Raw genomic sequence first — 25,930 nt, 5'->3', positions numbered from 1 at the left:
GTAAATGGCTGGCATTTATAGAGCGCCTTTAGCCAAAGCGCTGTACAATTGATGCCACTCATTCATTCTCCTATACACACACACACACACACACACACACACACAAATGGCGATTGCCATACAAGCCACCAACCAGCTTGTCAGGCGCATTTAGGGGTTAGGTGTCTTGCTCACGGACACTTCGACACAGCCCTGGCGGGGGATCGAACCGGCAACCCGTAATAATCACTGGCTCTCCTGTAGTACTGTGTGGCCTGTAGGATGTGAAATAGTCAGTGGTTCTCCTGTAGTACTGTGTGAATGCACACTTTGGATGCAGGGCTTCGAAAAGGCTAGCATAGCGGTCATGGAGGAGCCCCGACTGGCGATTCAAAATTTGGGAGAATTTTTAAAAAAAATGAGGGCAAACTTTTACAAGTATACAAAGGAACAAATATTATTAATCAAAGTACAATCAGATGTTTCAAGTCCTAGCCCCTGTGATTCCGTCTCAGCATCTCGTGGGACAACGTGATTTCACAGTTTACCCACCTTTTCCAAAGACAGACATATGGAGGGGCAAACACACTCCGTTCAGGGCTAACGGTAATAAAATAGCAGCAGAGAAAAAAAAAAAAAACCCCCATTGAGTTCAAACGTGTGGTTTACTCAACTAAACATTCAGCCTCCAAAGGTTTGGTCCCCAAGTATTATGAGTACACCCTTTTCACAGACCACTGAGTCCTGGGACAGCACACAGAGAATGCAACAGCATTACTAAATATATATATATATATATATATATTTTACATGTGAGTCACCAGCCAAATTCCTCTTTATCCCCCAATGTCACTTTTGTTTCAGCGGAATGACAGAATCCCCCCCCCCCCCCCCCTATCTGGAATTGGGCATTCTGTTGCTCGGGCTGCTCCTCTGGCTGGTCAGCTGGGTGAACACATCCAGGCTCTCGCTGAGGCTGTCTTTCCTCTTTTCCCGACCCCACTCCTCTTCCTCTTCCTCTTCATCATTTCCGTCATCGTCATCTCCGCTCTCCACATCGCTGCGTTCATCTCGTTCGATCTAAAAGGACAAAACATTTTTTTTTAAATCCCGCCTGTGGCTTCTAATGCTGGAGTATGCTGGTGCAGTGTACCCCCCCCCCCCCCCCCCAACCCTAACCCTAACCCTAACCCCCCCCCCGGGTTCGGAGCCCGGAGAGCAGCACTCACCATGCCTTTGAACATGAACTTGTAGACCATGCGCAGGATGAGCCAGGCCCAGAACACGTGCAGGGCCTGCAGCACCAGCAGCAGTGCGTTGAAGAAGTAGTACCCGAAGAACGGGGTGAAGACCTCCATGGACAGGACCAGGGTGGTGTAGATCACCCTGAGCATGGGGGAGAGGGAGTGGGTCAGGACCATATACAGGACCAGCCTGCTGTAGATCACTGCGCGTGGGTCAGGACCCAACAACATAGCACGCACTTTGAGTTTCAGCAAAGGAGGCCATCAAAGCAGCATTTACACGTTTTTACACGTTTTACACATTTTTGGTTTCCCATGGCAGCTTTAAAAGGTACAATAGGTAATTTCAAACTTCTAACAGTCAAGAGAGGAATTGCAGCTAACAAACACCCGCACACCACACCACTGTTTATCCCACCCCGTTCTCTGTGAACGCGCTTACGTCGAAACGCCATTGGCTGCGGCAATTAGAACCAATTTTCAACCAATGAGCTTGAATAATTGTACAGCTGTACGATGTTTTGGCACAGAGCGTTGGTGCGTCAACTGCATATTTTGAAACCCGAATTTAAGGACTACAAACACACAGAGGGTGAGTCAACATGTCAGTGAGCCTTTTTCAATGACAGGAAGGGAATTACAATGGTCTTGTGACAATGTTTTAACGCAAATATCTTACCTATTGTACTTGTAAAGGCACACATTTGCCGTTTCAGGGCAGGGGAGTGTGGTGGGAGTGTATCTGAGCATGTACCAGCCTATTACATAACTCTGGGGTTAAATGTTCCTGATGCATTCTTTTGTTTCATGGATTTACCTTTTAACACAGTTTACCCAAAAAAAAGAAGAAAAAAAAAAAGGAAAAATGTTCCCATGACTTTGACAGAACTGGCGGTTTTTGAGCAGTAAGCCCTCAGGCAGTGTGTGGGACATTCTTATGAAAATTGCATAATCCTGTGGGAGTTTCCCCCAATGGTTTCTGCTAGTTTCCCTGTGGATTTTGCATGTGGGTGAGTGAGTGAGTGTGTATGCTTGTGTGAGGGCCAGATTGAGTGTGTATGCATGTGTGAGTGTGTAAGTGTGTATGCATGTGTGAGTGTGTGAGTAAGTGTGTATGCATGTGTGAGTGAGTGAGTGCGACAGAGTGAGTGTGAATATGTGAGTGTATGCATGTATGCATGTGTGAGTGTGTATGCATGTGTGAGTGAATGTGAGAGTGAGTGGGTGTATATGCATGTATGCATGTGTGAGTGTGAGTGAGTGTGTATGCATGTGTGAGTGAGTGTATATGCATGTATGTGTGAGTGAGTGTGCGAGTGAGTGAGTGTGTGTGAGTGTGTATGCATGTGTGAGTGAGTGTGAGTGTGTGAGTGAGTGAGTGTGCGAGTGTGCGAGTGAGTGAGTGAGTGAGTGAGTGAGTGTGTGTGTGTGTGTGTGTGAGAGTGTGTATGCATGTGTGTGTGAGTGAGTGTGAGTATGTGAGTGAGTATGCATGTGTGAGTTAGTGTGTCAGGGGGTAGGGTTGAGTTATAATCACTTGCTGATAACTGTTAATGAGACATCCTTAAGATACAAGAGGCTCCGATTCTAATCATGAGAACTGACTCTGCAATCAGAGGTGCTCACTCCTGGGATGAGGAATTAAACTCAATTTTGAATCTAAGACTCATTACATTATATTACTGGCGTTTAGTAGACAAACCCATACCATGCATACGCGAGTGCAGAGACCAGGAGTCAAAATGCAGTAAGGGAGAATGTATCGCCCCAAGAGTGTCAAAACGTTAAGACATGCCAACATCACTGACAACTTGTCACCTGCCCCTTTTTAACATTAAAATAACTTGTGCAAATACGAATAGAACTACCCTGCTCAGCACAGGTTGTACAAACAAGAGCAAAGACAAACAGGCCCCGATAGTTACACCGATCAGGATTTAGGGAAGGTAAACATCCTAGACAAGGTTTGGGTGGGCTCACGCAAGTTCCACATTTCCTGTGGAAGTTATTACTGCTGCGCAACGGCACCATCGGTAAACTGAATTTATCGTTTAGTTATGCTTATTGCAGTGAAACTTTTAAGATACCCATTTTCAATTAATTTTTTTCTCTTTTTTTTTTTGTAAGACACAGCAGACAGCGGTAATAGGTGGAGTTTCACATTTTCTAAAGAGATCGCAATTCATTCTAATAAAATCCTAATCCAGTTCCAATAGCAATCAGAGCGAGCGAATTCAGCGAGGCATCAATTCAAATCAGCAAATCAAATCGAATTAGCCTGACATTGCAGGAGACGTTGCACGATACAACGCAGATGTTAAAATCCAAGCGAGCCCGTAATGGGTGCGTTCCAGGAAACGATAACCCATTTATCCGTCATTAGTAATGGCTCAAACTCCCGCACGCACTCCGGCTGGAGACCGGTCATCGATCAGATCCACTCACTTGCTGGGGAACACCAGGAGACGAGTAACGAGGAAGACGAGGGTGAAGATGAAAAACAGGCTGTCGCAGGTCTTCCTCCATTTGGCGTAGTTGAACATCTTCGCCGACTGTGGAGAGACAGCTAGCATCGGTCATCGATCATAAGATAACATAATGACAAGAACGGGCCATTCTGCTCAGCAATGCTTGCGTTTCCCTACCACTAAACTGTACGTAATGCTTTGTTTACCTAAAAGCTACATAGATCAGTGGTGCCCATTCCTGGTCCTGGAGAGCCACAGGGTGTGCTGGTTTTTTGCTGTTACTCAGTACTAAAGCCGGTAGAAACACAGTTAGCTTACCGCACCTGGTTTCCTGGGTCTGAAACGGTTGCTGACATTAAGCCGAAAATAAAAACCAGCCCACCCCCCGTGGCTCTCCGTGACCAGGAGTGAGGACCACTATCTTATGATTAGCATACCTAAAACTAGGTATTACCTAGCACCACATCAAGCCAGGTCTTGAAAGCCCTCCACTTCATTACCTATTCCACACAGTGCCCACTTTCTGTGTGGAAAAAATACTGTCTGTGCGGAATTGATCCTTTGCCAATTTCCATTTATGCCCTCTCGTCTGCCAACTGAACTAACCCTGAAGAATCTCCTGTAGATCACTTTGCCAACTCCCAAACTCCCAGCATTTGATCGGCTGGTACCACCAGTATTCTGACGTACATCCCTTGCAGCTGATTTGCACACCTAATATATTTTAAATGAGAGTTCTTTCCACCAATTTGGAACATATTCATTGGGCCTCTCATAGCATATAGCGACATCCTGTATTAACCGAACACAGGGGTTCGGTTAAAAAATATATAAATAATAAAGCTTCTTTCTATGAATGTGTTTTTTCTGCCCCCCACGATAAGCAGCATTGTGCGGGGATACGAGTGATGTCACTCTAACCATGTGTACAGCATGACTCAGCGGAAACAGCGCTGTCTGCCAGGCGGCAGAAGCACCTGTCTCAGGTGCACAAAGGCCCTTTACCTGAGGCGTGCGCAGAGGAACACGCTTGGCTAATGGCACCGACAGGCACATTTCAGGTGTACATTTTCACCCCCCCCCCCCCCCCCCCCAAAAAAAAAAAAAAAAAAAAAAAAAAAAAAACCCACTTCTCTAGCAGAACACAAATGTGCCTTTTAAACTCCACTGTTTAAGGTCAAAGCAAGTGTCCTATTCAGAAAAAAAGTGTGCAGAAATGTTTAAAAAATGCCAAAAAAAACATTCATGACTAGACATGATTTGGAGATTGTGTCTAGACATGAGCCAGGCAGGAGGAAATGGCACAAGTACAGTCCTACCCAGTACAGCCATACTACTTAGTACAGTCATACTCAGTGTACCCAGTACAGTCATACTCAGTATAGCCATACTACTCAGTACAGGCATACTCAGTGCAGTGCTGCCTTTTCTCATGCGGGAGATGAATACGCTTTGTGTGACTCCACGCACAGTTATGCTAAGCTTTCAGGAGTAAAATGAAAGCATCATATTGCCACTATCTAAGGGTAAATAATAACCTGAGCCTTTGCGTTGTGCCTTTGGCGTCACGCCCAAGCTCAATGGCGGAACTGAAAAGGACACCTGGAGCCTAATTTATGTACGAAAATGTTGTACGATGTTGTACGACATATACACCTGACCATAATGTTAAGATCAAGTTTTGCTTACCGTAAGCTCGGTTTATTCAAATAACATGGAAAGAAAAAAAATTGTCCCCTGCTTAAGTCTACTCAACTGTAACTCACTTAGGATAAATAAAAGCATCAGCTAAATAACTAATTATTAATCATTTTATTTGATCCGACACCCTGGTCATGAGAATGATTATTCAGAAACCGGGAGAGAAAAATGAACAGCGGTGGCGGACAGGAAGTGGGGTCCACGGCTCACCTCCAGCAGGAAGTCGGAGGTGTCGTGGACGAGCATCACCAGGGTGCCGACGCGCACGTAGTTGGAGCAGTAGGAGAAGCCCAGCAGGGAGATGGTGGCGATGTGGTGGACGATCTGCTCCTTAAAATCCTACAGATCAACGGGGGCACGGCTGCGGTTAGCGGTTAGCGGTTAGCGGACGGCACTTGCACAGCGACTTTCACCGCTTAGATCGTGGCGGCGTCAAACTGAGCTCCCAGGGGGGCCGCAGTGCCTGTGGGTTTCGATCAGAACTCAACTAAGGCCTTGAGAACGAGGTATGTGGATCCTTTAGCCAATCAGTGACTTGAACGAACGACGGGGCGCCGAGAACAATCCAAAAACCAGCACACACTGCGGCCCGCTGGGAACTCAGTTTGACACCACCTCGATCTAAGCGGGGAAGGTCGCTGTGCAAGTCTGACACCTGTCGCTTCCACTCAGCGGTGGAGCATCCAGGTTCAGAAATTATAAGCCCTCCCCAGTATTTCGTTCCAATCACCGGGATGTGCTAATTAGCACAAATCCTCAGCCAGGAGACACAGCTATTGAGTGAAGTCAGCTGAGATCACGGGTGGGAGAAACACATAGCAGGACTTTGTTTTACTTTCTGACCCCTGGACTTTAACACCTCTGCTTACATTACATCCAACATACAGCTGGATGTTTCCATAGCAGCCCAGGTAAAATCAGCTCTCGGGGGTACAAAGACAGCGGCTCATCTGGGAAAGGTGATTTGGGAATTAACCCATGTATACAGCGCATCCCCTTCACTCTGCCTAAAATCCCCTTTGTATCGACACAACACAACACAGGTTCTGTGCAGTCTTCCGCATATTATGGTAATAACAGCAACATACATTCTTACTCCATTAATAATTATTTTATTTGGGAATATTAGGAATTTCCAATTATTTTATTTGGTCTTTTTTTCTCAAACGGCTCTAGTGTGAATTCAACGAAGAGCCGTACAATTCACATAATATCCAATCCCAAAAAAAAGTGCTTGAAAATTATGTTCACAGTTTCATAAAAGTAATTGTATAATCTCCACTCGACTATACATCAAAGTACATACTATAAGAGTGCAGTGGGAACACAGACAGGTCTAAAACAAGCCGTGGCAAGCCACAGAGCATTATGGGTAAAGGGGGAGGGGCTCCTTAGGGACAATGTGGAAAACAGAACCTCGTTACTACGGCTGATCCCATAGACCCTGTTACATAATATGGGCCAAGCCAGCACATACATATTTTGACTAGCAAATGCATACATACAAAAAAAAACGTTCAGCTTTCTCCCTTTCACACACAGGCAAATGCACAGACAGACAGACAGACAGACAGACAGACAGACAGACATACGATGCATGACTGCATGACTAGCCATGTATTACACACTGAAATGTGGTCACAGAAACTCAAACAGTGATCATTCGACTGCCCCCGAGCCGATGGTTCAGACTTCCTGTTCAACTCAACCAAAGAAAAGACGGCGAGTGAAACGCGATGTTCCTGTAAAACCACTCGAATGTTAGGAGAACAAACAGGACGGATCCAGACTAATGCTATTTGCCTAGCAAATAACTTATAGAGCCGTTTTACAAAGTACTGTAGTTACGGTCGTATTCCCGTCCTATCATACAGCTGAACACACGCTCTGGTTATCCTACAGTGGCTACAGTGCTCGACTGACTGACCCTGAAGGTTCGAGTCCCAGTGGGGCCACAATAAGATCAGCGCAGCTGTTGGGCCCCTGAGCAAGGCCCTTAGTCCCACGATTGGCTCCTGCATAGTCTAGTCAACTGTAAATCACTCTAGATTAAACTGCCAGCTTAAAAAAATAACTAAAAAAAAAACCTTTTGTAATGTCATGCTGAGGACATTCAGATTTAGTTCCTTATTGAAAAGCATTGTTATAAGACCAGTTCCTTAACGCCTCGAACACACTTCCATTGTGGTGTCTAGTGTCAGATTCATGATGATAAGCCTGAGGCCAGAGCCTGCGGTGGTGGGGGGGGGGGGGTGGGCCTCCAGGAAATGGAAGTTCGTTTTTCAGATAAAAATCTTAAGAGCTGAACTTTAAATCCGCAGTTCGGTTATCTCCCGATGTGCCACAAAGAACATTGTTTTCCGAAAAGCACATGTCCCAGACAGACCTGTGTTCCAAACATGCAAATGTTTCAGATTTAAATACCTTTTCTACGCTTCACTGAGCTTCACCTGGCGTACTGACTGTAGAGCTTCTCCACCCTCGCTCCGCAGTGGTGGAAAGACACCCCCCCAACCCCCCAACCCCATAAGCACTGCTCCGTCTCTGCCCATTCTGCTCCGCACCTATTCGTACGATACCGTCACCCCACTCTGAGAAAGTACCCTAATCTACATAATCTAGAAAGACCGAGACAGGAGTAACCTCTTTTCACCGGCCTCAAACCTTTAGCCCCCTCGTTGTACGTCATGTTCATTGCTGTACAACATATTCTATTAGAATTGTACCATAACCAAACCTGCTCTACAGTTTGTTCTGATGACCTTGGTATGCACCTTTTGCATGTCGCTTTGGATTACAGCTTCTGCTCAATAGAATGTAACGTAATGTAATGGGTATTGGAACCTATGAAATACTCTCAAACGGAGCAGTCTCTGCCTTCTGGCCCTCTTGGTTGGCTCAATTGCACCAGGATCACGATCAATTGAGTAGAGAAAAGTATTTCAGTCCAAAACGCATTTTACCCAGTCCTGTTCCCAGCTTAGAAACTGTACTTTATCCAACCTGCTTGTCCTATAGTTTGTATGGCCATGGCCTTGGTATGCACTTTTGTATGTTACTTTGGATAGTTATTTGGTATGTTATTTAGCACCTGCTAAATAAAATGTGTAGCAAAGAATCCTGGGCCCTGTGCATATGCAGCCTCTGTGACCCGGAGGTTCGATCCCCGGTGTAGCCACAATAAGATCCGCACAGCCATTGGGCCCTTGAGCAAGGCCCTTAACCCCACATTGCCCCAGGGGAGGATTGTCTCCTGCTTAGTCTAATAAACTGTAAGTCACTCTGGATAAGAGCGTCTGCCAAATGCCAGTAATGTAATGAAATGGCAAAGGCTACCGGGTCTCACCTTGCGTTTGATGTCCACAGAGACGCAGAGGAGAAGGGACCAGTAGAAGGCCAGCTCTGTCATGTAATACCAGTAATGAGCCTCGGATATCGTCTGGAGACATTGGGAGAGACAGAGACGCAACAGTGAAGATCCCCGAGTTACGCTACATCACTTTCCCCCTGTAGAGCTGAACCAGGCTGGCCCACAGTAGAGCTGAACCAGGCTGGCTCATTATAGCCCTTTTCCACTGTAGAGCTGAACCAGGCTGGCTCATTACAGCCCTTTCCCACAGTAGAGCTGAACCAGGCTGGCTCATTATAGCCCTTTCCCCCTGTAGAGCTGAACCAGGCTGGCTCATTATAGCCCTTTCCCACTATAGAGCTGAACCAGGCTCCTCATTGTAGACCTGGAAATCGGGAATGTGTGTATAATCCGGCTGTTCTAACCTGCAGCGGGTACCCATTCCAGCATTCCCTCTGATCCCAGAACCAGGGTGCCTAGAGGAGACAATCAGCCCAACAAAAAAAAGTCAAGAAGCTGTGTTCAAACTGCAGGGAGAAGAGGACGTTTCTGTACATCCTTAACCCACATTTCACTGAAGACTAAAAATAGTATGCTGAACAAATGACCACAGAGGTGTGTTTGGTGTAGAAAGAATGAACCCCTTTGTGTCTAATGACTCAAATGTATTATGGGAAAATCCAATACTGTAGCCTCATACATTGGCAGATACAAAATATTTCAACAAATCTACAATCAGCTCAGCTAGATTAACACGTGTGCCAAAGGAATTTCACAACTTCCACTAAGGACATACATGGGTTAAAGTCCTTGAGCGGATATAAATATTCAGAACATTTAGGCTGGTTGCTGTGGTTACTCCACACTCTGAAACGACTGTAATCGTAGATCACAGCCGCCGTTTAGGGAACTCGAAGGCCAGATAGTCACCGTCAAAGACTCACATCGATCATGACAGCCAGCCCAGCCGAGAACGCCAGCATGTAGAAGGCAAACCTCCAACTGGGGGAAAAAGAAAACGGGACGACGCACAGCTGGTTTACTGGTGGGGCTTCGACTACGACACGAAATAGAGATTCCTTGGATGGCACTTTCATGAGCATAATGGAGGAAAATAATGAAACGTGAAATTATGCAACAACTAAACCCCCGCAGGGGTTCCCCACAGGAGTACCCCACCCCAGGTAAATTAAGGAAATAGCTGATTGGGGGGGGTGGGTGGGGGGGGGGGACGGACCTACCAAGCCTCACAGAACTTCCTGGTGTAGTTGGGCCTGTCCAGGTTTCTACGGCGACGGAACCAGGTCAATACCTGTCTCTGGGTGAGGTCACATTGCTTGGTCAGGCGGAGGATCTCGTTCTGGGGACAGAGGGAGGACGTTAACATTTTAAGCATGTAAATTTCTCAGCATCATCCATTTAACACTTTGTGTCTTATTTTTTTAAATCTTTTTTTTCCCCTTTCTTTTTGTAAAAAGAAAAACCCTAACTAGGGACAGGAGTTGGAAACTAGCAATAACTATAATATAATCTCTGTGTGCAGAACATCAGCTACATGAACCTGGTGTAAACTGACAGCAATGATGCTATGTCTCTTGGCATTGTCCCTAATCAAATAAACAGTAAATCAAATTTTTTTTTTTATTACACTTTCCGTGGAGCGACACTGGATCAGGTGGTAAGAGCAGTTGACTGGCAGTCGCATGGGTGTGTTGAAGTGTCCCTGAGCAACACCTAATCCCCAAATGCTCCTGAAGAGCCGGTTGGTGAGTGTGTGTGAATGGGTGAATGAGAAGTATAATTGTACAGCGCTTTGGATAAAGGCTATATACACTCACAAGCATGTTATTAGGAGCATTTTTACTTTATTACATCTACTTAGTCATGCGATTATCTAATCAGCCAATTGTGTGGCAGCAGTGTAATGCATATAATCATGTAGTTACGGGACAGGAGCTTCAGGTAATGTTCTCATCAGCCATCAGAATGGGGAAAAAAAGTGATCTAACTTTGAGCGTGGAATGATTGGCGGCAGACAGGATGGTTTAAGTATCTCCGAAACTGCTGATCTCCTGGGATTTTCAGACACACTAGTCTCTCGAGTTTGCAAAGAATGGTTAAAAAAATCCAGTGAGCAGCAGTTCTGCAGAAGCGCCTTGTTAATGAGACATCATAGGAGAAGGGCCAGACTGGTCAAAGCTGACAGGAAGGTGACAGTAACGCAAATAACCACACATTACAGCAGTGGTATGCAGAAGAGCACCTCTGAACACACAACGCATCATAACTGGATAGTTGGATGGGCTACAGCAGTAGAAGTCTAAAAAAATAAGTCTAATAAATAGCTAATAAAGTGCTCGCTGAGTTTATGCTAGCCATTTTCCATTTACCATTCCCCCGACCTTTCACATATGACCCCTAACCTTTCACACAGCCCCCCCCCCCCTTCCATCTCCACTCAATGCATGTTCATTCATCAGAGGATTTGATTCTCATGAGAGGACTAATTATTCATTAGGTTCACTGAGAGTACTGTACAAATCATTCCAAGGCCCACTGAGTTCCTGTTCGAGTATCTCTCGTACCGCATAGCCAATAGTGTACACATGCCTTTGGTATGTCAGAGAACTGGAACTCACCGTGTTCACACAGTACCAAATCTCATTGAATTAACATGACACTCTCCACCATATATCCACCAATCAGAAGGACTGCTACACTGCTGTTTTGAGCCCGTACCGGAACCCAACTAAATTCTCTCAATTTTTTCAACCAAAGCAAAAACCTCCTTGAGATATGAGTGGAGCCACGGTCATATTGGGCTCCTCGGTCTTTTTCTAGCAACCGTATCGGAAGTGAAAAACGCACAGTCCCGTCAAAAGTGATTCATCGGATCTTTAGACTTTTTGTGTGCATTCTCGCGCTTGCACTCCCGCACGTTCTCCCGAGACCTCGCCCAGAGCCGCTCTAGCGCGGCCGTGCCTTCCGTGGTCCGGTGACTCCGGGTTTGTTCCGTGCCGTTGGCGCGCCCGATCTCGGGGAATCCGACACCGCGGGCCCCTCCCTTTTTCTTACTCTGTACAAAAAACACGAGCTCCGGTTTCCAACGACCCCCACCCCAATCCCCCTCAGGTCCCGCTGCTAAGAACAACGAACAGGTGAGGAGGGGGGCACTCTAGGTGGGGTGAGAAGTCTTATCCGCAGGATTGCCTTTCGACGGACAGCCTAACAAGACCTGCAGTGTCTACCTGCCCAGATGTCCCTCCAGGTGGACAAAAGGCTTCAAGGAGCCCAGGTGATCACATGACCTGTGAGATCACGGGAACCAGACAAGCTGATCACCTGACCCCCCCCCCCCCCCGGCAGTAACTGCCATTGCTGCGGCTACTGGATTTAAATGGCTGCTGGCATAAGCAGCGTATGTAATAGGCTTAGACACGGATGAGTGAGTCTCCTGCCTCGGGCCAACTCTCTAAACCATACCTGAGAGAAAACACCTGCACATTGACAGACCGGTACACACACACACACACACACACACACACACACACAAGGATGTAATCAGTGCACAAACTTCCAGAAACAGTGAAACTCCCTTCCCTTCCCCCCCCCCCCCCCCCCCCCCCCCCATCTCCACTTTCCTGTGCAACGTACTTAACGATGACATCATGGTTGCAGATCCCAGCTTGCCTGTGTGTGTGCAGCTGGAGTGGGGGACTCACCTGGGAGGGCTGGTGGTTCTGCTGTGTGTAGAAGGCCTCCAGGGGTGGCACAGGTCTGACGGGGACCCATGTCCGGCTACACACACCCAGTCTCCTGCCCAGGGGGAGGGCTACAAACCTGGAAGGGGGTTGAGGTCATTTGTTAATTGTCATGGCAACAAGCACAGCAACAGTATATATTTTATTTCCTTGAGAACTATACTAGAGAAGCACTGCAGTGGAAAGAACTTCAGTGAGCTGGAGCCATGGCAACAGTTTTTTTTTTTTTTTTTTTCTCACATCCCTTTCAATGTATTTATTACCAAAATTCTGAGTCAGCATTCCAGATCTCCATGGCATTCGGTGAATAGTCGCGGTCACCAGATCAGCGTTGGAATGTTCAGTGCCATTCCGTTCAATCCAGAACATTCTAATGACGCATTTGTGACCATACAACCGCTTTTTCACGTGGGGCCTTCTTATGTACGTGCGTGCGGGTGTATGTGCTTATATGCATACACGATGGGATAATGCGTTTTATAATTTGTCTGACTGGTGGGTGTGTGTGTGTGTGTGTGTGTGTGTGTGTGTGTGTGTGTGTGTGTGTGTGTGTGTGCGCGCACGCGTACACATCGTTTCCTCTGACAAATGTTAATCAGACGGCGAAGATCACTCAAGGGAATGAAAAGGTCAAGACCGGCATGCATATCGACTCAGGGTTCCGGTTACCCGGGCAACACCAAACCCCCTCCATTCTGCCTGCCAGCTGCTCTTACCTGTACCTGCTCCCCCCCTCCCCCCAACCCCCCCACTCCATTTCACACCTGCTCACCCTCCTGCTCCACACTCACAGACTCACAGACCCACACACGCCGGTGCGGTGTGGTGCGCGTTCCCAGAATGCCCTGTTTTGCATTCCCAGCATGCAGCGGGGGGGGGTTTATACGCCGCGCCAGGCCGCTCGTACGTCAACGTCGCCCTCAACGGTCGCCCTGGGAGAGAGCGAAAGCCGAAACGCGGCAGCCAAATTCTGAGGTTTTTCCACGGCTCCTCCACACAAAGGCCGCTCTGTATGGCCTCTGTGTGCGAGGCGGGATCGCTTTACCTCCAGCCCTCCCCCCTCCAGTCCCCCCCTTCCAGTCCCCCCCCCCCCCCCGAAGTTCGCTCTTAATACTTGGAAGAAGAACGAAAACTTAATCATTAAAATGTACAAATTTCATTTGGAAGGCTCCAATAAAAAACAATCATTGTTGTTACAACGGTCCACTTCATATCAAACTTGGCACCCTAACAACTCTAGAGCCAGCAGAGTTAGCGTGGAAGCAGGTAAAACTACGAGCTTTGTGGCAAGCGAGTGATGTTATTTGCCAGAAGAACCCCATTTGGTGATCTGCGGCACCCAGGTGCATTGTGGGTAGAGGGAGGATCATGTCCGCACGGGGAAAGCGCTTTGTCTGCCCGCACAGCGTGCTCCACAGGACAGGTTCCAGGTTTTTGTTCGTGCGATTATCTAATCAGCCAATCGTGTGGCAGCAGTGCAGTGCATACAATCATGCAGATACGGGTCAGTAGCTTCAGTTAATGTTCACGTCAACCATCAGAATGGGAAAAAAAAAAAAAAAAAAAAAAAAAAAAAACTTTAAAAAAAAATCTGATCTAAGTGACTGATTGTTGTTGCTGGCAGACGGGGAGGTTTGAGTATCTCAGAAACAGCTGATCTCCTGGGATTTTCACACACTCTACTCTCAAGAGTTTGCAAAAGAATGGTGCAAAATAAATAAATAAATAAATAAAATAAAATCCAGTGAGCAGCAGCTCTGCAGACAGAAACGCCGTGTTAATGAGAGAGGTCAGAGGAGAAGGGCCAGACTGGTCGAAGCTGAGACTGAGATGAGAACACGGTCAACAGAGTGAAAGGTCAGGACATCACCCCCTCCTCCCCCCCCCCGAACCCACATCAGCAGGACTTGACTATTCGTCTCAAAATGGCCGCCCACATCTACCCACAGGAACGTGCTTGCGATCGCAGGTCCGTCGTGCCGATCCTACCAGAACGGCCGAAAGCTGCCTAGAGGAACCCGACGCTTCCGTCTCACCGGTATGTACGCCAGTACGGGGGCGGCCTGTAGTGTAGTGGTTAAGGTACGTGACTTGGGACCCGCAAGGTCGGTGGTTCGATCCCCGGTGTAGCCACAATAAGATCCGCACAGCCGTTGAGGCCCTTGAGCGAGGCCCTTAAACCCGGCATTGCTCCAGGGGAGGATTGTCTCCTGCTCAGTCTAATCAACGTTGCACGTCGCTCTGGATGAGAGCGTCTGCCAAACGCCATTAACGTAATGTAACGTGACGTAACGTCGCGTCGCGTCAACGCCCGTCAAACACGCGCTTAACGGCAGAAACTGAGGGAAAAGCACTCGCGCACACGCACGCCCTGACCCCCCCGTATCTCTCCATCTCTCCCTTCACCACCTGCATCGCTCCCCGTCCCGGGCGTACGGACGACCGCCGCTCAACTCCGCCATGACGCTCGACGCCTTATCAGGCCGACGGCCCGCATAGCCCGCATTCTGCACATTTCTCTTCTCTTTTTGAGAACGGCGCTTTTGCCACGGCCCCCCCGACGGTTTCTTGAACTTTCACCGCCCCCTCAGTCTTGCAAAAGCATCCTTTGGTGGGTCTGGCGTCTTTGGATGCTCTTGATACTGTGAGGGTAATTTTGCTCATTGACAATGCGTGTGCGTTAATATAGAGACAATCGCGTGATTAAAAATAACCTTTTATTATCATCTGCATTACAAATTAGACCATGTGTGCTGAATTGAGTGCTTAGTGCTTAGGATATATGCTCGATAATACATATGGATTTAGATTAGGAGAATCTTCCTCTGTCTCTCTCTCTCTTTCAAGCAGATAGACAGCCTGAGAGATTATCATCTCTGCTTTTCCTAGAAGGCGGTTGCTCGCACTTTCCAATCTTATGGCAAGGTTGGAGTTCATATGGAGACTAAATACATTTTGTGTGTTTATTTTCCTATGAGTAGACAGCACACAATTCTTCCAATCATTAATGTTACTCAAGGAAATGCAGGTAACACACACGCTTATATTCTATGTGGTACAACTCAAATAGGTTGGCGAAAAAACTAGGCATTCAGGTGAACACCTGGCTACATATGGTTGAAAGTTTTGTCGCTTTCTAGGACACGTAGACAGGCTCTCTCACCTATATCGTGGTTAGCCTCGTCCGTTTCATGTCAAAGCTTCTCTCGACCTCGATGTTCCAGCCCTCGAGAGGTCCGAGCTCGGACGGCCCGCCCCCACAATGCGACCCGGGCCTTGAACTCGCACGCGCCGTTCCGCGAGGCATTTACCGCCGCATCGCTAGGCAACGCTATCAAGTGACAGATCGGCGGCCGGTCCGCTCTTTCGCCGGCAGAGGCTTCGCCGTCGACAAGATCTGCGAATCCGAGAATTAAGAACGCCGAGTCCCGCGCGAGATTCCCGAGTTCGCCGGGTCTCAGCGTGCCGTGTGAAACACGGACCGGCTCCATTCTGCAGTCCGTGTTTTCCGGATTTGGGAGCCCGTGGTACTGTCCATCCCTCAGGTTCAGCTCAGCCAGCCGCAGACGACCTGGACGTACTACTCGGCAGGCAGCTTCTCTTTAATGTATTTTTATGAAATATATACTTTCTGTGTATCAGTATTTTTAGTTTGGCTAGGTAAGCAGTGTTTGTTCCCACTTTTGAGTTGTTTGTTTTTTTTTTTTCAATAAAAATTTTAAAAAATCAAATAGGCCCTGGTCCTTATCTTTGTTGTGCAGGTAGCAGTTGAAATTGTACTTCCCTCTAGGGTCTTTCAGCGCACTTATCCCTGGTTATGGGTATGCACTTTGTTGTACGTTGCTCTGGATAAGAGCATCTGCCAAATGCCATTAATGTAATGTAATGTAATATCTGTATCTATGTTACGGAGCTAGTTAGTTCGCTAATCTGTTGCTACTAAGTTTTCTAGTTCTAAAAACAGCTGCCTTCCAGACTTCGCTGATGGAAAGAGAGAACTTTGAGTGATTTGGGAGGGCTTCTGTTGGGTTTTCACTCAGTGCAGTTATCCAGCTAACTCAGTAATCCTGCTTTGTGGGTTTTACTCAGTGCAGTTATCCAGCTAACTCAGTAATCCTGCTCTGTGGGTTTTACTCAGTGCAGTTATCCAGCTAACTCAGTAATCCTGCTTTGTGGGGTTTACTCAGTACAGTTATCCAGCTAACTCAGTAATCCTGCTTTGTGGGTTTTACTCAGTGCAGTTATCCAGCTAACTCAGTAATCCTGCTCTGTGGGTTTTACTCAGTGCAGTTAGCCAGCTAACTCAATAATCCCGCCCTGTGGGTTTTACTCAGTGCAGTTATCCAGCTAACTCAGTAATCCTGCTCTGTGGGTTTTACTCAGTGCAGTTATCCAGCTAACTCAGTAATCCTGCTCTGTGGGTTTTACTCAGTGCAGTTATCCAGCTAACTCAGTAATCCTGCTCTGTGGGTTTTACTCAGTGCAGTTATCCAGCTAACTCAGTAATCCTGCTCTGTGGGTTTTACTCAGTGCAGTTATCCAGCTAACTCCGTAATCCTGCTCTGTGGGTTTTACTCAGTGCAGTTATCCAGCTAACTCAGTAATCCTGCTCTGTGGGTTTTACTCAGTGCAGTTATCCAGCTAACTCAGTAATCCTGCTCTGTGTGTTTTACTCAGTGCAGTTAACCAGCTAACTCAGTAATCCTGCTCTGTGGGTTTTACTCAGTGCAGTTATCCAGCTAACTCAGTAATCCTGCTTTGTGGGTTTTACTCAGTGCAGTTATCCAGCTAATTCCGTCATCCCGCTTTGTGAAAACCTGCTCGCCGTACGGTATCCGGCGATGTGGTGACTCACGGCGCCCCAGGGCACGTACCCTAACAACAACACACCCCCCGCAGGGCCCCCCGGAGAAATCAGGCGGGAATCAGCACAGCACGGGGTTTAACACAAAATCCGCCTTATTGATCTGACTAAAACAGCCACACAGCGCATCTGTGCTGCCAATGCAAAAACAAGAACAACAACAACAAGACCAAAAAAAAAAAAACAACGCCATCTTGGACAACAGAAGCGTAGGACGCAATGAGTTACGCGCAACGACGAACAACAAGAATAGACTGTTGAATTAATTACAGTTGGAGGTGCGAGAGCAGATTTTAATTACGTCCGTTGAGAACGTGTCCTCTTGCTGAAGGACGCTCTGGGAGAAATACCGGAGAGAACAGTGGCAACTGTCGAGAGAGAAAGACAAAAACCCCCAAGAGTAGTTTTGGTGTTTAGGGCCATGCTCGAGGACTCTTTCTTTTCCTGCAGTGACCCGACTTCATCTCTTCAGAAACAAAGCAACATCCATGTACGCCCACCCGGGGGTCGAACCAGCAACTCTCCGGCTGTGGCAGTCTAACACACCCTCCCCTCCCTACCACGAGGCTAACCTGCCACCCATTATCCTGTCAATAGTGTCACAGGTGACAGCAGGCAAACAAGTCAACATTGAGAGGATTGAGCCATTTGGTAGTGGGTGGGTTTGATGACGTCATTGTTTTCAGTAGCGGGTGGGTTTGATGATGTCATTGTTTCGGTAGCAGGCGGGTTTGATGATGTCATTGTTTCGGTAGCGGGTGGGTTTGATGATGTCATTGTTTCGGTAGCGGGCAGGTTTGATGATGTCATTGTTTCGGTAGCGGGTGGGTTTGATGATGTCATTGTTTCGGTAGCGGGTGGGTTTGATGATGTCATTGTTTTGGTAGCGGGTGGGTTTGATGATGTCATTGTTTCGGTAGCAGGAGGGTTTGATGCCGTGCTTTCAGTTGCAGGCGTGTGGATGTCGTTTGAACGTCGTGTTTGATCAGCCGTCCCTCACTCACCTCTCAAAGACGCATCGGAGCGCGATGAAGCCCAGGGCCATGGGCAAGGACACGAGAAGGTCGCGGGGTCGAGGGTACCAGGCTCCCTCCTGGCCTTGCATGTCCTCCCAGGTTATGCCAGGGGGCAGCCAATACTCATGCCTCCACAGCCACTGGTCTAGCGCCCCCATCCTGATGGGAGGAGACAGAACGGGTCAACTGTTTTTATTTATTTTTTTCCTTGTCAAAGCCACAGAGCCTGACTAGGTAACCATGGAACAAAGTGTCACTGCAGAATTCAAATGCAAAACCAAATGCAATTTGGCCTTTTTAGTAAATGCTCTTATTGACAGTGAATTATAGAACATCTCAAACACTATGGACACGTGTAGTCTACACACTCAGAGGTGCAGGTATTGACTCAACACAAACAGCATTTATATGAGCGATAAAAGCGCCCTGTAGCGCAGTGTAGAATATACGCAATACGAGAGTTATTTAACACACATTACCAGGCACTGACGCTTGTAATTCAGTGAAAACAATTAATCGTTTCATAGTATAAAATATCATTTTATACACATAATCCACACTCATCCACTCATCTACATCCATAAAGTGGACAAATTGAAACAACCGCAAACAGCTAACGTATTGTACATAACGAAGAGTAGTAAACAAAAAGTGTGAAATACCCTAAAAAAAAAAAACACCTTCACACTTACAATCGGTCCATACTCGGGTGTTTGGAAACCGTCGAAAGTAGTTTTATACGAGCCTCTCTACTTCCCAGACAACGTGCTGTAGTGTTAAAGAACGAATGCGTTACGCCAATGAAGTCCTTGTTCCCGTTACTATAGTAGGGAAGATGTACTTTATCCGTCATGGAGAAACGCCAAAGAACTTGTTTGTATCAGATCTGTGGCTATTTGATGACAAGTGGGCGGGGGTCAATCAACCCCACATTTTCGTGGCATTATGAATGTGTGATGAAACGCATGCTTCGGTGTTTATGTCAGAGAAAAAAAACATTTTTTTGGCGCAAAACAACTCGTCAGACCCCCCCCCCCCCCCAACTCTTGATCCGGTTGCGGTTGTAGAACTGAATGGAAATCATCCTTCTTTAAAAAACAATTTCATTTAATTATACGTCTAGAATCTGTGACACACTCGGTGTTGTATACTGATTCACTCAAATTAATTCAAAATAATCAATCGGTTGGGACAGTAACAGAACAGACGTGTAACCGGGGCGTGCCATACTGGTTCTCGAAATAAAAACTTAACACAATTTAAACAAACAAATATTTCGAATAAATAAACTAGTTCACTCACCTGTGAGCGGACTTGTGGCAGGGGGGAAACGAACAGCGGCGCAACTGTGTGGGGAACAGCCGAACGCGACGTTCAGAGAGCCTTCAGTTGCTTCAATATGCTACTTCCCCCCCACCACAGACGGCAATGCGAGAGCTCCTCTACCTCCGTTAGTAGTTCCCACCTGCGTTGTCCCTGGTGATTTCTAGAGACGAGTGAGCGTCCGCGATAAGGGGGACCCGCAGCCGAGTGTGATATATGCGCACCGTTGCGCAACGCTACAAACGTCTCCCAACCTGCCTGCTTAACATAACACGGAACAATCGGCTTATGAATTAGAAACCCCCCCTTGTGGGGTAGAATGTGTTCGAGGGGTTTAAACAACAAATTTCGGCGATAATTACCATCACAAATTAGTTTTATGTGGGGATATATTTAGCTTATCGTGGGTGATACTGTTGTGTAGCCTATGTACTATTATGGGTTGGTTTGGTAAATATTAGGCCAAGTAAGAGTGTGTTATGAAGTCAGTCATTTGCCCACACTTGTGTGGAAGTTCACTTTACATCACGTCTGAACAAAGGGCGCATTATTAGGTGCTTAGATGGTAGAGAACGGATTAATTTTTTTCTCCATCACCAATTATTTTGTTACACTGCATTCGGTGTAGAAGACAGAGCACATTACATGGCGTGGCTCCACGATTGTTGATTAGCGACTTAGCTAACGTGCGATTTATTTTCAACAACCAACTCAAACAGTACCCTTTGCTTTCGCAGAGAATTTCCCAAAGCTTTGCCTGGAGATTAGACGCCATACGCATCTTTAAACCGGTTTCTATTACAGACCTTGGACACGTCGGTGCCTGTCACCCTTTTTTGAACTGCGGCACTGGAGATCTTAATCATGACACGACAGTATCCAAATGAAATATTTGACATGAGTGAGTATTAGCAACTAATTGCCTTCGGTTATTTTGCAGATCTCCCTCCCGGGCATGGTCCTGAACGGCCTGAACTCTACAAGTAGTCCGAGTGAGTTTTGTTATGTATTACCTCAAATATGCACTCTTGTTATGAAATAACTGCAGAATAAAGCTTCTAACTAATAATTCAGAACACCTGACTCTCATGAGCGTTTGTTTCGACACTCCGCCCACAACATAAAACTATTGCAGTGCTACTTCTAGACAGCAGAGGGAGACAATACGTTTTAAAAATAAAATATAGCCTACAGCCTCACTAGATTTCCATAAAACGTACAACGGCATTACAAAAAGTTCAAACTTAATACATTTCAAAATTGTGTACGCACAAGGAAACCAGGCGAGACTATTATTCGGCGGATTAATACGGTTTTTAAAATGTAAACCGCATCAACATGCACGGTGTGCAAGCGTGTATAAAAACTATTTGTGTTTTGCATTTTTTACGGTATCAAAGATGTGAATATTTTTACTTGACTGGTTGGCCATCACTGTCTGACTGTTTAGACACAAATATTTTAGGATATCCTTTAATTAAATCTCACAAATTCCAGGACTGAAGGGGTTTGATCTGGTTATCAGTTTCTTATAAATATACATGCCAACATTATCTTCAGAATAGAAAAGTACATTGGTGGAAAAAAAACTACTTTATTTCAACACACAAAAACCCCTGCCTTACAAAGAAAACTGGGGAATATCCAGTGTACTTACAAATTGTACAAACACAAGCAGGTAAGCACAAAACAGCCACGTCTGTTCCTCACCTGGCTCTTTACAAAATAAAAGCTTATTCACTTTCAAGTAAAAACCAGAGAAAATACTACTGCAGATAGCAAAAGGGGCTCCAAACTTGAGCCAAAATACAAAAATAAAGATTATCCATGTGATGTTCCGGGGAGAAGAATCAAATAAAATCACAGTTGAGAGAAAACAAAATTTCACCAAACCTGGTTCACAGAGCACGGTAGTAAGTAGTAACCAGCAATACAATAAGAATATTTATATATACATAAATAACACACACACACACAATTCATATTATACAAGATAAAGGGAAAAACATTGCCTGGGGCAATTCGGTCCATGGCACATAATGTTAACTGGGACGGAGTGTTGGCTGGAAGTTACAAGTTGTCAGCTTCATGCTAAAGAAGCTGATTCTAAACCAGCATGCTGCCAATTTGACCTCCATTAACCCCCCCCCCCCTTTATAACCCAAACTCCACTTTAGGGCAGAGTGCAGTAGAGAGCTAACTTCTTTGGTGTAATAATTTCTGAGGCATTCTATGATTCAGGTACAACACTCCCTGCCATGGATAATTGGATCAAGGTTCATATCTATAACACAGAGATATTTCATCCTGAGTGAGATGACATGTCTATAACACAGAGATATTTCATCCTGAGTGAGATGACGCTCCTTCCTTTTCCAGCTTAGGAGTTCTGGTCGCTTCAGGAATCTGAAAATCCAATTATGCAATTTTATGCAGGTCGTTTGAAATGAGACGTCTACCTTTAATACAACCAAAAATATCTTTATGTCAACACGGACTTCGTTTTTATTTTTTTATTTGACACTACAGAGAACCCCTAATCCTTTGTGGTATTAAACGTACCTATAATATAGGTTTATATATGACCAAAATTATACAATCTGTCTGGGAATTGATCTTTCAACTTTTGGAAATCCAGCATTGCACACCACTACACTGGAAAACAGAAAATGGGTACATTTATAAATTACCTGGCTTTGTCTCTGATACGGCATTATTCACAAGCACCTTAACACACTGTCCCATTTAAGACTTTGAACAGAAGTTTTTTGTTTTTTTTCTCAAAATTCTCAAGTCAGTGTTCTAGAACTCAGAACACTGCTAGACCTAGAACTGCTTTCAGTTATCAGTCATGATTGTTACATCAGCATTAGAACGTTCATTTAAGAACCCTCTAATCACATATTTGTGATTAAAATGAATGGGGTTTTATTTTTTCCCTTCCTTTGATTGGGTTTACTCGACTTGGATTCTGTATGGATACGTGGCGTGGTCCAGGTCCAGGGCGACATTGGCTCTGGCGGTAAGAGCTGTCGTCTGGCAGTCGGAGGGTTGCCGGTTTGATTCCCGCCCTGGGTGCGTCGAAGTGTCCCTGAGCAAGACCCCTAATTGTTCCTGACGAGCTGGTTGGTGCCTTGCGTGGCAGCCAATCGCTATTGGTGTGTGTGTATGAATGGGTGAATGAGAAGCATCAGTTGCTATCAGCATAAAGGCGCTATAAAAATTCCAACCATTTACCATTTAGGTTCTCAGGGTGAACCAAGGGGGGACAGATGTTGGGCACACACCAGGTGGGCCGGAAGAGAACGATCCGGAAAAGGGGAGTGACCTGATTTCTCATTGGCTCCCTGACAGAAAGGAGAGACCAGAGTGGACAGGTAAGAATTCCATTGCAGGTAATGGGTTAAGGAGCCAGCAGTAGCCCCCTGTCCACGCCCCAAACCACCCAGCCCCCCATCCCACCCCGCCATTCAGTACCCTTCACGGTTGAACTGATGAACCAGTTTAATCTGCCTCAGTCCAAATACGCAGTCCAGTTCCAAGTGCAAAAAAAGCTATATTTATTTATACCACCTGGGCTTGTGTGTACAATCTGGGCTTGTGTGAAAATGAACCCCCCCCCCCCCCCCCGTCTGGCACAGCCTAACACCAGATAGCGCACGACTAATTCACGGGCGCCACGACGGGCCTGTCATCTGTCCGCACAGAATTACAGAACTCAGCGGGCCAGCGGGCCAGCGAGCTTGGGCAAGGACCGGGCTCCATGTCTGTACTCCACATCCCATGAGGCAGAAATCAGAAAGAAACCAGACAGAAACGTCGGAACTGACATGAAGGGATTTACCACAAGGGGGCAGTGTGTGCAAAGCTGACCAATGTTAATCCAAGTAAAAAGCTGTAGGCTAAACAGTTTTTTTTGTAGAAAAGGCACGGAACAAAAGGTTCTTTAGGGGTTTTGACCCCCCTCCCCCCATCCTCCTTGATGAGACATCACTAAAAAACATGGGTGTCAAACCTGCAGACACTGCGGCCCTCCAGGACTGGAGTTAAACCTGCAGACACTGTGGCCCTCCAGGACTGGAGTTAAACCTGCAGACACTGCGACCCTCCAGGACTGGAGTTAAACCTGCAGACACTGCGGCCCTCCAGGACTGGAGTTAAACCTGCAGACACTGCGACCCTCCAGGAGTGGAGTTAAACCTGCAGACACTGCGGCCCCTCCAGGACTGGAGTTAAACCTGCAGACACTGCGGCCCTCCAGGACTGGAGTTAAACCTGCAGACACTGCGGCCCCTCCAGGACTGGAGTTAAACCTGCAGACACTGCGGCCATCCAGGACTGGAGTTAAACCTGCAGACACTGCGCCCCTCCAGGAGTGGAGTTAAACCTGCAGACACTGCGGCCCTCCAGGAGTTTGACACCTCTGCTATAAAACAACCAATCCCCCCCCCCCAATAAAAACACATTTTCAGATAACTGGTTGGGGAGTGGATATGCCAGATGACCAATGGCTGGCCTCAGGGAGGGAGGGGGGGGGGGGGCTACACAAGCGCGTACTCAAACTGCCCCCTGCTCTCTAGCCCCTCCTTGTGGTCGGTCCAGGAGGAGGACGGCATGCGGCTGAAGGGGTCGAGCAGCACGCGGAAGCAGCGCACCAGCAGCACGGCCAGCAGCACCAGCAGGAGCCCCACGAACACCAGGGCGGCGCCCTGCTCCGTGTGCCCGTCCAGGGAGGGCGCGGTGGGGCCCCCGGCGGGCGAGGGCCCGGGGCCGAACGGCTCGTAGTCCGGGGCGGGGCCATCGCCCATGGCCCAGGCGCCGCGGCGGCAGAACTTGCAGACTGTGGACAGGGTCGGGCGGAGCGCGGGCGGGGCCGCCAGATTGGGCCGGATTCAGTGCGCGGGACCCCGGACGATCCCCCGCGGGGGCGCTGGTACGTGTGTCTGAACCGAGGACTCTGACGGAGTCGGACAGCCTGCCGGACATATGCGCACGCACACAGACTCACACACACACACTCACACACACTCACACACACACACACACACACACACACACACACACACACACTCACACACACACACTCACACACACACACACAGAGACAGTGTTTGCATGCGGGTCAGGCGATAGGCCAAACAGACCTTGGTGTGAAAAAGGTGTATTTATGTCTCCGGCAGCTGCTCAGCTTTCAGCCCCCCCTGAGCGGACGCGTCTGCGCTGATGGAGCCCGGGCGAGGCTATCGACCCCGCGTCTCCCGCGATCGGACACGTGACACCGGGCCACCGGGAACACGGGACCGCGTCGGGGGGGCGGGGGGGAGTCGCGGGCTAATTGCCTTCAGACGGCGTCGCGCGATAATTAGCGCCAGCGGGAGAGACAGCGGAGGGAAAAGGTGCAAATTAACTGACAGCAACCGCCGCTATTTAAAGAGCCGGGGAACTGACGAGGGCCGCGGAAACGTGTGAAAGCAAAAACACGTCGCACTGGAGCCCGGGGCGGGAGCTCTGGCTCGTCGAAATCGCTGAGGCGGTGAACCAATGGCGGAGAGGCTGGCCCGTGATTGGCGGCTCGTTTCCGGGCGGCGACAGGTCGCCGAGCGATGGGGAACCGGGGGCCGTAGGCGGGACGGTCTTCTTGTTGAACTGAGTTCTTTGGATTAAGGCCTCTACTGTACGACAGGATATATTCAATGACGATCGATAATAAAAAAATAACGGCGATTCAGAGTCCCTACTCAGATCTGTACTGTCCAATGCCGTTTAAACTCTTCTCAGAGTTTAACCGACAGCTCATTGGTATGTAATATTCACAAATAGCGCTTTCCAGAGCTCATTATTATACGCGCTGTTTCAGCCTCCTCGCGCTCTCATCCGATTGGGTAGAACTGGCCGCACATCCGCAGGTGTCCCCTGATTGGTGGAATCCGACTCTCCAGAGGTCGGTGATGATTGACAGGTCCAGCTGCTCCCCACAGGAAGTGAGCGAGTTGCCTGGGAGACGGTTGCCGCGGCGACGACCCTTTGACGAAGCCTCCCGCCCTTCCTTCACGGGAAGGCCACGCCCACTCCGCGTCGGACACCCTAAAAAAAAAAAAATAGAATGGTGTTATAACACTACTTATCAATCACCAGAGCCCTCCATTTTTTAAAAACATTTTTCTTCAATTTTGTGTGGTGTTTCTGCTTATTGCTGCTACCTCCTACATGAATTCAGAACGGGCA

General features: G+C 47.5%; 1 protein-coding gene and 1 long non-coding RNA gene across 2 annotated transcripts; one reads left to right on the top strand and one right to left on the bottom strand.

Moving 5' to 3' along the window:
- Positions 1-873: 873 nt before the first annotated feature.
- LOC133128141 (ceramide synthase 2-like) lies at positions 874-19,217 on the bottom strand. The gene is made up of 11 exons (XM_061241449.1): positions 19,075-19,217; positions 18,371-18,541; positions 12,464-12,581; positions 9,983-10,101; positions 9,686-9,743; positions 9,167-9,217; positions 8,739-8,831; positions 5,603-5,731; positions 3,669-3,775; positions 1,209-1,365; positions 874-1,059 (listed from the first exon to the last, which is right to left on the bottom strand). The coding sequence occupies exons 1-11, from the start codon at positions 19,083-19,085 to the stop codon at positions 874-876; spliced, it is 1,200 nt and encodes a 399-aa protein (XP_061097433.1). The 5' UTR covers positions 19,086-19,217.
- Positions 19,218-20,647: 1,430 nt separating this feature from the next.
- LOC133128142 (uncharacterized) lies at positions 20,648-24,406 on the top strand. Its single transcript, XR_009708728.1, has 3 exons — positions 20,648-20,697; positions 22,950-23,082; positions 24,286-24,406. It is a non-coding gene; the product is annotated as an uncharacterized LOC133128142 (long non-coding RNA).
- Positions 24,407-25,930: the final 1,524 nt, after the last annotated feature.

This window comes from Conger conger, chromosome 5 (assembly GCF_963514075.1).
Source record: "Conger conger chromosome 5, fConCon1.1, whole genome shotgun sequence".
NCBI lineage: Eukaryota > Metazoa > Chordata > Actinopteri > Anguilliformes > Congridae > Conger > Conger conger.
This window is presented reverse-complemented; position numbering and strand designations above follow the sequence as displayed.

What these genes read in the sequence shown, in the direction of transcription:
- LOC133128141 (XM_061241449.1), bottom strand. An exon ending in GGCTGGCTGTCATGATCGAT is followed by an intron (nt 9,218 to 9,685) that starts GTGAGTCTTTGA and finishes TGTCTCCTCTAG; the next exon opens with GCACCCTGGTTCTGGGATCA. An exon ending in CCTCCGACTTCCTGCTGGAG is followed by an intron (nt 3,776 to 5,602) that starts GTGAGCCGTGGA and finishes GTCTCTCCACAG; the next exon opens with TCGGCGAAGATGTTCAACTA.